The sequence below is a fragment of the Sceloporus occidentalis genome, unplaced genomic scaffold, assembly GCF_023333645.1.
Source record: "Sceloporus occidentalis isolate IW3139 unplaced genomic scaffold, rSceOcc1.0.p SCAF_79, whole genome shotgun sequence".
NCBI lineage: Eukaryota > Metazoa > Chordata > Lepidosauria > Squamata > Phrynosomatidae > Sceloporus > Sceloporus occidentalis.
In genome coordinates this window covers 1,451,068-1,462,800 of record NW_028317059.1, presented here as the reverse complement: position 1 = coordinate 1,462,800, position 11,733 = coordinate 1,451,068, and the positions used below count along the sequence as shown (strand labels likewise).

The 11,733-nt window shown below is 45.0% G+C and overlaps 1 protein-coding gene across 1 annotated transcript; it reads left to right on the top strand.

Annotated features, from left to right (window-relative positions):
* Positions 1 to 9,065: 9,065 nt before the first annotated feature.
* LOC149285377 (PAK4-inhibitor inka2-like) lies at positions 9,066 to 10,761 on the top strand. The gene is made up of 2 exons (XM_089495334.1): positions 9,066 to 9,128; positions 9,865 to 10,761. The coding sequence occupies exons 1-2, from the start codon at positions 9,066 to 9,068 to the stop codon at positions 10,759 to 10,761; spliced, it is 960 nt and encodes a 319-aa protein (XP_089351460.1).
* The last annotated feature ends 972 nt before the right edge of the window (positions 10,762 to 11,733 follow it).

Below are 11,733 nucleotides of genomic sequence, written 5' to 3'. Positions count from 1 at the left end.
ATTATTATTCAGATTGAATAATCAGACCCATTGCTACAAGTGTATAAAATCAACCACCTAGCCCTGCAGTCTGCATTTACAAACATTTGTGAAGAAATTGGGTCGGCCTAAGGAGCTCAGTGAATTCCAGCGTGGTGCCGGGATAGGATGCCAGCTTTGCAATAAGTCAGTTTGTGAAATTTCATCCTGGCCAATATTCCACAGTAAACTATAAGCGGTATTATTGGAAAATAGAAGAGTTTAGGAGCAGCAGCAATTCAGCCACAAAGCGCATGGAGCTTTAATATCAGCACAAAAACTGTGTGGCAGGAGCTTCATGGAATGAGTTTCTGTGGCCGAGCAGCTGCTTGCGAGCCTCACATCACCAAGTACGATGCCAAGCGTTGGATCGAGTGGTGTAAAGCACGCCACCACCAGACTCTGGAGCAGTGGAAACTAGGGCTGAAACAACGAATCGATAAAATCGATAATAATCGATAACGGAAATCGTTGTCGACGATTTCCGTTATCGATTACTCGAGTGATCGATTCGTTGTTTACTTACCTCCGCGAGCGTTCCCCGCTTCTGCAGTCTCCGCCTTCTTTTAGTTACGTGACGCGTTCCGGAGGTAAGTATTCTTCATGTCTGTGCGAATCGCTCTGTGCGAGTGGCTCCATTCGCACAGAGCGATTCGCGGGGGTGGGGGTGGGGTTTCAGGGGATGCAGGGCAGGGTGTGAGTGTGGGTGCAGGGCAGAGTGGGGGTGGGGATGCAGGGCAGGGTGTGAGTGTGGGGGCAGGGCAGGAGACTGGGTGCAGGGCAGAGTGGGGGTGGGGATGCAGGGTGTGAGTGTGGGTGCAGGGCAGAGTGGGAGACTGGGTGCAGGGCAGGGTGTGAGTGTGGGTGCAGGGCAGAGTGGGTGCAGGGTGTGAGTGTGGGGGCAGGGCAGAATGTGGGGGCAGGGCTGGGTGCAGGGCAGAGTTGGAGACTGGGTGCAGGGGCACAGTGCAAAGTGCTGGGTGCAAAGTGCCAGGGCTGAGGCAAAGTACTGAGTGCTGGGTGCAAAGTGCCAGGGGTGGGTGCAAAGTGCTGGGCGCAAAGTGCCAGGGCTGGGCGCAAAGTGCCAGGGCTGGGCGCAAAGTGCCAGGGCTGGGCGCAAAGTTCTGGGTGCAAAGTGCTGGGTGCAAAGTGCCAGGGCTAGGTGCAAAGGGCTGGGTGCAAAGTGCCAGGGCTGGGGCAAAGTTTCTTGAACAGTAATAGTCCACCTCTTTTCAGAATGTTTGGGGTTATTTTGTTTCATAAATATTGTGTTTGGGTTCTTGTACTTTGAAAATATTGTTTTTTATTACATCATAACAAAATAAGAATGTTAATGTAAATTTTAAGTTGTTTTTTAACATCCAGTTCATTAAATTATTTTAAATAAACGAAAAATTTGCATATTGTTTTTTTTTTATCCGATTAATCGAAAAAATAATCGGCCAACTAATCGATTATTAAAATAATCGTTAGTTGCAGCCCTAGTGGAAACGTGTTCTGTGGTTGACAGATCACGCTTCTCTGGCAGTCTGATGGGCGAGTCCAGGTTTGGCGAATGCCAGGAGAACGTTACCTGCCTGCATTGTGCCAACAGTGTTTGGGCCCCTTACTCCCAGTGAAGGAAAATCTTAATGCTTCAGCCTATCAATACATTTTGGACAATGCTACACTTCCAACTGTGGGAATAGTTTAGGGAAGACCCTTTTCTATTCCAGCATGTCTGTGCCCAGCGCACAAAGAAAAGTCCATAAAGACATGGTGGGATGGGTTTGGTGTGGAAGAACTTGGCCTGCCGCACAAAGCCTTGACCTCAACCCCATTGAACACCTTTGGGATGAACTAGAATGGAGATTGTGAGCCGGACCTTCTCGTCCAACATCGGTGCCTGACCTCACTAATGCTCTCCTGGATGAATGGGCAAAAATTCCCACAGAAACACAAAACATTATGGAAAGCCTTCTCAGAAGAGTGGAAGCCGTTATATCTGCTACATAAACTACAACTACATAAAACAGGCAACAGGGTCATGGGCAGAAAAATGCTCATTCATGCACAAGGGGGCGAAACTGCCAGTGTGGTCAAATCCATAGACGAGCTACTGTAGCTCAAATTGCTGTAAAAGTTAATACAGTGCATTAGTTTGTTGTGTATGGGCTGTGTAGCCCATGCTGACCTCTGTCTACAGCCAAGTGCCTACAGTGGGCGATGAGCTTAGGAACTGGACCACAGAGCCACAGAAGAAGGTGGCCTGATCTGATAAATCATGGTTTCGCTTACCTGGAGAACACATGGTACCAGGATTCATCCATGGAGAGCCCACCTCGCAACTTACAGGACTAAAGGACCTGCTTTTGACTTATTGATGCCAGATACCACAGCACATATTCAGAGGTCTAGTGGAGCCCATGCCTTGACAGGTCAGGGCTGTTTTCGCAGCAAAAGGAGGATCTACACAATATTAGGCAGGTGGTCATAATGTTATTGCTCACCGGTATATATATGTCTACATTTCATGTATGTACACACAGATAGATATATAAATAGGGATATACATGTAAACATGGGGTGAATAGCAGCCCTGGCATCTGAAGGTCAGTGGCTACCAAGCTATATGTATGGAAAAACCAATTCAGACAGGGGAGGGTTGGCACCTTCTGGCCTGGAGGCAGTGATCCCTTCAGTTGCCACTTCCCCCCCAAAAATACTCTCTAGCATGTGTACACACACTTACACAAACAAATATTTGTGCTAATGTACATACATACATACATAAACATACACTTAATCATACTCGGTGACATACACTCATGCTAACATACACATCTCTCACACCACTTACACAGTTACATCCATGCTCACACACACAAACGCTTACACCTCTATGTTAACAGACACACATACATTCTCATTCTTACATGCATGCATACCCAGCCCTTTGTGAACAATTTTGGACCGGTCCAGGGGGCATTCATACCACATCCCTCAGTCAGCCCCCCCCCCCTTCAGGTACACATGGGCGGCTTGATAGCAGTCTGTGTGTATATTATCTATCTATCTATCTATCTATCTATCTATCTATCTATCTATATAGATATAGATAGATGGATAGATAGATAATATACACACAGACTGCTATCAAGCCGCCCATGTGTACCTGAAGGCAGTGTTGCCTTTCTTCTTTACATAAATATATAAATCTAAAGAAGAAAGGCAACACTGTTATTTCCATAGATGATCTGCCTACAGCTGTCACAGGTATCGGGATTAACCGTGGAGATTTAATATGTGCCCTATCCACTTCTCTCCACCAGGGGTCACTCTCCCCTAGAGGAATAGGCAGAGTCGCTCGCTGTTCGTGCAATCTGATCCGTCTTCAATCAAACCACTTCATGCCGCTACAAGAACGTCCGGACTTTTATGTGGTCGGCTGATGGGGTTTTATTTTAAAGCGGTTGTACAAGCCTCAACAGGCGAGGATGCGGGCTTCTTTTAAACAAAAGGTATTAGCCAAAGGGACAGAGCTCAGGCCTGATTAACTTGTTTGAAGCGGCAGTACCAACAGTCAGAATTCTTTTTGTTTTTTTATTTATAAACATTTTTTGAGAACTGCTTCCCAGTCGTTCAGAAGCCGCGCGTAACAACACAGCGGAGAATGTTTTAGGGAGTACAGCGGGTTGGTAAAAACCATTGCCTCTCATGGAAAATGTGTCAATAGAGGCCAGATTGTTAGTTCTACACATCTGGCCTACAGATGTTCGCACCAACTGCAGTAGACGTTAACCGTATTTATCAGAGTAAACCGACAACAAGCTGAGAGACTCAAGGGCAAAGGATTATTGTCCAAAAGCCCACAATCTATTGCAAATTTATAGCCGAGTCGTGCAGAATATATAAAGGTAAATCCCATCAATTATTTTTATTATCAGATTAAATGTTTGGGGTTTTTTTTAATAGGTTTCTGAAACCTAGTTTTGCATAATATGTTTTCAGGCAGCTGCATATTAGCCATTTGTATCTGTTAATTTACTAGGCAATCTTCTCGACACAATACTAGTGGGAAACAATAGAATGCCTCAGTCCATCACCCAGGCAGACATTCTGATTAATGAATGTCTATGGAGGAACAGACTTTATTAGCATTGCCACAAAGAATCAGCTCAGTGTGGTGACTGAGCAGGAAATTCAACCAAAATATCACAACTGACAACAACGGCCGCCTCCATGTCTGCAGATAAAGGAAATTTATAGGAACCAAAAGGAGGTAAGACCAGGTTTTTGTCAACACCGACCTAAATTACTCTACACAGCACTGGATTTTATGCGCAATTATATTTCTCCATGGTGCCACTCCTTTAAATACATGTGTGGTCACCATAGAATACATTTTTAACATAAAACGAGTAACTAATAAAAAGGCAGATATTATTTATACCTCCAAGGCTTGTAATCATGGAAAATGTGTACGAAATATAGAATGAAATGAACAACGCCGAAACGCACACGATGAAGAAGTTACAGAAGTTAAATACATGGTGATCCCGGCACATACAATGCGGACATGTCCTTGGGTCCCTTGGGTCTGAGTGTCTACTTACGGAAAAGGAAGGGACGTGACTTCCAGCAGACAGTACATTATAAACAGGGCTATTTAAATGACCTCCATGCAACAACAACGCAAACTCCTGATAGCATCATGTAAACATCACCATAGAGCATTGCTCTACAGCTCACCAACCATGCTCCACTGTCCCTTTCTAACCCCATACTCTGTATAAAACATGTCCCTCTCTTCTCTGCCCATCATGATCTCCTATTGCTCCATACATCACTTTTTTTTGCACCTATGCTAATTCATCTCGTTTTAGCTCCTCCCACTTTCATCCAACGCTGGTCTTGCGGACAATGACCAACACTGGCACTCAAATAGTTAATCCTACAATTTAGAGCTGATAATGCATGTCATTATTAATTAGATAATCCTTTTAAGCCAATCAATGCACCTACTGAGCTTTAATTAACAATCAGTTACACGGCCCCCCCGCAGTCATGATCCCCCCTCCTGTTATTGCCACTGTATCCCCCACCTCTTTAACCTTTAATGGATAGATATTCATTAACTCCTTGTGTGCCACCTCTTAGCCCTCTAGCCTCTTCAGCTTCAGATTTGATCTTCAACATTATATCATTTTCCAAATTATATGATTTCGTTTAGCTGCACATCTGGTGTGATAATAGTTATATTTAATTGTTTTTAATTTATTTTTTAGGTGGAAAAAAAGCTTTTTTTCAACAAAAATATTACAGTATACCTTTTGCAATCTTTTTCCTCTTTTCAAACCCTATGGTTGTTCCTCTCAGTCCACAAAGAGTTAACACCTTTCGTTTTTTTTGTTTCCAGGCATTTCCCCCAAAGCCCCCTCTATTTTCCTTGTGAAATAATTTAATCCCCCCCCCTCTTCTCCCTCATACACCCCAGATCACATTTCTATATATCCCTCTCTTTAATAACCCCAAAGCCTATGGGCGTGAATGGGAAGCGCTCATTGGCTGTCCCGTAACACAGGACGGCTGGTGGGAGGGGCTACTCGGCAGCCTTAAGCAAAATGAGGATGATAAAGACGTGAGAAGTTCGTGTCCGGAGGCAGCAGGCGAGCCGTGTCCCGCACAGAGGACTTTAACCGGAGACCAGCGCTTCTCACGCTCCGGATCTTAAGGGTACCGGCGCTTCTCACTCCGCTTCCAGCCTCCGGATCTGTAGGGTATGCAGAGAACCCAACTGGACCCCATCGCCTTCCAGCTGCGATCTGAGCTGGTAAGATATCTGGGTTTGGGGAGAAGTAACGTATAGAAGGGAGTGATGGTTATACACAGTGGCACTTATAGGGATGTGTATATAAATTATGTATATATATTATATACAAATATTATTAATGTATATAATTGTACTTTAATAGGTAAATTGTGACCCTCATAGGTTATCTCCTAGTATTTGCAGTGAGTTTGCTTATAATAGATACATTACAGGGGATCTAAGTCTTGTGATACATTATAAATGGGGATCTATGCTGCGTAATATATTATTAAGGGGGATATAAGTCTTGCGATACATTACGAAGGTAGGATCCATGTCTTGGGATATATGTTATGAAGGGGGCGTCTAAGTCTTGTGATAGTTAGTTTTGGATACCTTGCAGTATCCCCCCTGTTCCATTGGGGGTTCTCCGTACACTAAGTGCTGTTTGACTGGTGCTTTCATCATGCTCAGCCAGGCAGATACCTCACACCCTCACTGTAAGCAACGCAAGCAGTTTGGCAAGCGATACACGTGAAGAGCGAGCACACGCATGCCCATGGCCGTTTCCACATCTCCAAACAATCGGGCGGATTTTCCCTGTAGAACAAACTGTAGATGGGTGGGAGAGGGGATACGGGGCTAAAAATAATACAGGGAAGGGAGCCGAGATATGCAGGACAATGGACGTGGAATCGTACAATTAAGTGGTTTTTGGCATAAAGGAGACCCCTCCATTAATCCGCCGCTTTCCTCTTGACTGCAAAACACTGGGCTTCAAGGAAATTAGAAACCTTGCTTGGCTGATCCCTCTATCCGGTCAATTAGTAGAGGATTTTTTTTCTGATTTAACTTTTTTTGTAACGGCTATTGGCTGGAAATTCATTAATTTGTACCTATAATTAAGGTTTTTTTATATATATATATATATATATATATATATATATATATATATTATACACACACACGACCCATTCCTCCGAAATTAATGTATTTATGCTTACGTCAAAGGCTAAGCTATTCCTTGAAGCCACTCCTTTTGTAACGGCATGCCTGTATTTGGCCCAGAATTTAAAATTGTCCATAAAGTTGCAAATGCTACTTGCTGGCGGATGAGCGATGAATGGGTTAAACCCCAGTTGGGATAGTGAAAGAGGCTTGAGCTGCTTGGGTGCGTGTTGGAACAGGCAGGAGTCTCGGTACAAGCCGAAGGAATCTCAGATCTGGTGTCAGAGATATATATAAAAGATCACTTCAAAATCCTCGCACTTCTGCCCGTTCTGGAGGGGGCACGGTGGGGGCAGTTCTGCGTCTTTGATCTCCCTCCTTTTTGTCTTGTTTGCTTCCTATTCTCTAAGATCTGCATTGAAAACGTGTGTGAATATTTCCACGTGGGCAGGTGTGTACGAGCGTGCACGTTCGGCTCAGTAGATGTGCGAGCGTGAATCTGTTAAGCAGGTACACCGTGCGAATAGATGCCCAAGTTAATATCACATGGTACCCACAATAGGGCTAAATACTGCCTTATGCTATGGAAATGCACATCGCTGAGCCACGTTAGAGGGATTAAAGTATATGCTTGCGCATGCACATACCTGCATTATATACATTGATGGGACGGCATCTTTGTCAAAGTATTAGAGGAGCAAGCAATGTATTGGTCACCAGTGGACTTCTAAAGGGTGAATGCGTTTGTGGGTCTGAAATTAGAGCCAGATTTACAAAATACGTAGCAGCGATTGGAGCCAACATCGCCTTCTCTACCATACCTTGGTCCCTTGTGTATTGGTATTGCTACTGGGGGGGGGTGGGTGTTGTAGTGTGCCCCCAATGCTTTGATCACATTTTGTTGGCTTAAACAGCTTGCTGGTGCCATGATAAGATGCTAGCCCTGCGCGGATCTCGTTTTATGTCCTCGGGGCAGTGTGTAAAGGTATTGTGTGCTGTGTAAACACTTCAGGCTTTTCTTTAGGAGCTGCAGGGCTAATAAATTACATGCTGTCTGTTTCTGTCTGGGTGTTCTATTTTGGGGGCAAGAATTCCATGTTTAATTTGGAGCAGACAACGCTCACAAATAAGTAATCGCGGACACTAGATAGCAAACACACGACCTGCATGAGCGTTACTGTCTGTTTAGGATAAATGGGAAGTGTTTTTTGTTTTTTTTAAATCAAATTCATGGTCTACCCAAGGAGAGCCAAGAACGCTTCCCCATCTCCAGTTGCTTTGTGCAAATCTGTATACGTTTTCTTATCTCCCCCGAAGAACCCCGGTTTTGTGTGCAGCTCCCCCCCCCCCGTCCGATACACGAGATGTATCAATAAATCAGGTTATTGTTTTGCTAGATTTTCTTTATCTGTGGGCAGGGTCTGATTAACTAGCGTGCCCCGGCTTGTGAAGAGCTGGCACCGGGTCTAGAAATGCAAAATAACTTAATCATAGCGAGCAGCTCACTTCCCCGTCATACTATTCAGAAGTCTCCCTGGCCCCGGTGGCCGGGGATGTGCCCTGCGCGGGGGCCGGATGTGTCAGTGGGTGCAGGGATGACAGGGCCGTGAGCAACAAAGGGCAGGAAAGGCCTCCAGGGAAGGAGTGAAGGTTAAAAAGAAAGATAAGGCAGAAAAGTTTAGATCTCTTCTTTCTGGTATTACCCAGGTAGATATGCAGAGAACTGGGGGCTATATAGATGGGATCTACTTTACGGTTCTACCGGGGACAGAGACTTTAGAGCCGCCGCGGTGTATATTCTTCAGGCACCTCTAGTGATTAGCGAGATGGTCACCACGTTCTAAACAAAAACATTGCTTGAGAAATTAACTTTTGATTTTGATTAATATAATTGTGCTCTTTCTCTATAGTAAACGCAGCATTTATTGATGGCCGTTAATGATATGTGGTTTTAGCCAAGCAGTAGTCCGCGGCATCCAGTCGCTTAGCTGGTGTCCATATGGTTGGTGGGTGTCAGGCAGGGTTAATAAATGCACAATTAATGATATTCCAGGGAAAGGAGGTAGCCCAGCAATTCTTAATGAGGGGAATACATAGCGCATACATTACAAATTACCATATAGCATTATTTATATACATTGCATATAATTTAACGTAAACTCTACCGGAACCCACCGCACCGGATAATCTGTGATCATTTTATCTGCATTGTCCTAACTAGCCGCTAGTCTGTCATAATTCAACCCTGTGCCCTGTCCGAGAGTCTTTTTACATTAGAGCGTTTTAGAGACAGATGTTGAGCAGACGGATGTCGGGAATACCAGAGAGCGAGAGCCAAAGCAAACAGGAGCAGGGAGAGTGTGGATTGAAAGTGTGGATGGACAAATAGGACAGAGGGATCACGGAAGATGCTGAACCGTTTGTTCTGGCAATGGCGGGGTTAACCGGTGTGCGGGCCTCGAGGCTGCCTATCCTCCTACCCCGGGGCTAAATGTTCTATACGTATTGTGTTGGCTCGTGTCTCTGCTTGCTGCCTGCAGCGAAGGGGGATGGTTTTTAGAATATGCATTTAAAAGCCTCATCTCCTTTACATGGGGGGGGGGGGGTTAGAACTGCCTGAGGATATGTATTCCTTGGGCTTTTACCTACCCCCTTTTTCTTTCGGGCGTGTGCCAGAGGATTAAGGCATGGTGCTGTGAGCCCACTCGCCCACTTCCAAACCTGCCGCGGCAAGTCACGTCTAAACCAGTTCTTCAGGCTAAATCGTAGTAGAGCATCTTGGATGAAGATAACAATAGCGCATTATCATTGGGGTTAAAAGTAAGAACACATTAGCAGGCCAGTAAAATTTTTATGGGGGGGGGAGGATATAGCCAACCTGAAAGGGAGGAACACAGTCATAACATGTAACACTTATGAGCTGTGGATTGTTGGGGGGGGGTATTGATATTTTATTGAAAAATCTGTATTGTAGCGATGCACTAAAATCATTGTTTCCCTGAATGCGTTTTTTTTTTTCTTCAATGAAATCTGTAATATACCGAACTCTGTGATGGATGCTTTATGTACTTTAGTCTCATGGGTTCCTTTTCTTTTTCTTATTCCAGCAGTGTATGAAGGAGTCCAGCACCTCTCTCTCTGCACAAATGGAGTGCATGTTACGAGTTCTACAGGATCTAAAGCGTTCCTCTCCTCCTTCCCCTGCGAGTACAGAAGAGGCACCTGTGGCCCTTCCCCGTAGAGCTCCCCAGCGGGGCCAGCGTCCTCACCGCACGTCGGATCTGTCAGAAGCCGACTCTGCCTGCTGCGTGGATCTCCCGAGCGAGGTGTCCCCTGTGAGTTGTGGACAGCGCGGGCTGGAATGGGACTCTGGTTATTCTGAGGTGTCAGGAGGCTCTCTACGGGGAGAGGAAGAAGATGAAGAGGAAGAAGAAGAGAGGAGGGATGCTCCTCCAGTGCTGCGTCGGAATCCCCTTCCTTCATGTCAGCGCCTTTCTTCTGGGGGGCTTCTCCGGACACGCCAAGGAAGGATTAGGCCTAAATCCACATCAGATGTTTGCTTGGAACAGTGGGGAGGAATTGGAATGGGGGTTGGTTCCCAAGATTGGACTGGGTGTCTTCTCTCTCAGTGCCGTAGCCGCCAACCTTTAGTTCTGGGGGACAACAGTTTTGCTGACTTGGTAAAGCAATGGATGGACCTGCCAGAGAATGGAGAGGATGAGAAGCGGAGAGCAAGAGAGGTTGGCAACTGGCTGCACAAGCCTCATGGATTTTTACTCAACCTGTCTGGTAACGTTAAAAGGCGCTTGGGCAATATGTCCAGGGCACGAGGCCGTCCGGAACAAGAAGCTGTAAAACGTCTATCGTGTCCCCAGTTGGGTTGCAGACCCCTCTCCCTATACTACCACCAGTCTCTCTCGGACATTGCAGAAGCATCCTCCAACCTACTGCACTGCCGCAGCCGACAGCCAATCATATGCAGCGACAACGCCAGATTCTTATAGTACTCAGCATGTGATGAACACTTAATACGTGACATGTGGGAACGCAAAAGTGTAACTGTTTGTACATATGTGTAAATATATGTATCTTATAAGCCATTTTATATTATTGTATTTTTTTATTGTTTTTTAATAAAACATCACACAGTTTAAAATGCACAACTTCTATACGGTCTCTTACTATAGAGGAAATGGTAACATATGCAAGACACAGTCTTTTAAATGGCTGTGTGTTCTGTCCTGGGCATTGTATGCCCTGATTCTACCTCTGGCATTTAAATAGGTGATGATCTTGGAATCCAATATTACATGAGTTTTATGGTAATTATTCTGTCCCTGTAGATAACGATGAAGCTAAGACTTCTGATAAGGGTTGTGAGTGGTTCACAGATGACCTAAACCATATACTCCCTAATTCAGTGTGGTCATTGTTTGCTTGATAGGATGCCAATTGTTAAAGTCCTTGAATGTGCTGCCATAAAGGAGTTATTGCCAGAGTACCGGAGGGAAGTGCATTTCAATGAAGGGGAAATGCTCAGGAGATGGAGGATGGCAAGCTTTGGTGAAACATGGCCCTAGGACCTCTACATAGGGAGGCCATGGAATGGATTATAACACAGACTTGTCCTGAATATAAAGGACAGTCGAGGGTCAAACTGAGTGTCAGCTCAATAACAGTTAATAAAATGAAAACGATGCTGGCCTATTCTAGATCAAAGCCGTTATCCTTAAAATGACCTAGCGGGGTTGTGAAAGTCTGTCCTCAGACTCGCTGGTTCTTCAGGGTAAGACTTGGCTCTTGCTAACCCTTTGGTAACCTGTAAGGATCAAATCAGGGGCATATTAGTCACCATTAAAATGGTGCTTGAAAACCATATGGTCAAAACATGAAAAACCACAAATGTGAGGTTTGGAAAGAGGAGGAAATAGAATTTTCAGATGCTGGGAGTCATGCGTTCAACTTAGTTGACAATT

What these genes read in the sequence shown, in the direction of transcription:
- LOC149285377 (XM_089495334.1), top strand. Translation starts at nt 9,066, where the DNA reads ATGTCGGGAATACCAGAGAGCGAGAGCCAAAGCAAACAGGAGCAGGGA. An exon ending in AGGGAGAGTGTGGATTGAAA is followed by an intron (nt 9,129 to 9,864) that starts GTGTGGATGGAC and finishes TTCTTATTCCAG; the next exon opens with CAGTGTATGAAGGAGTCCAG.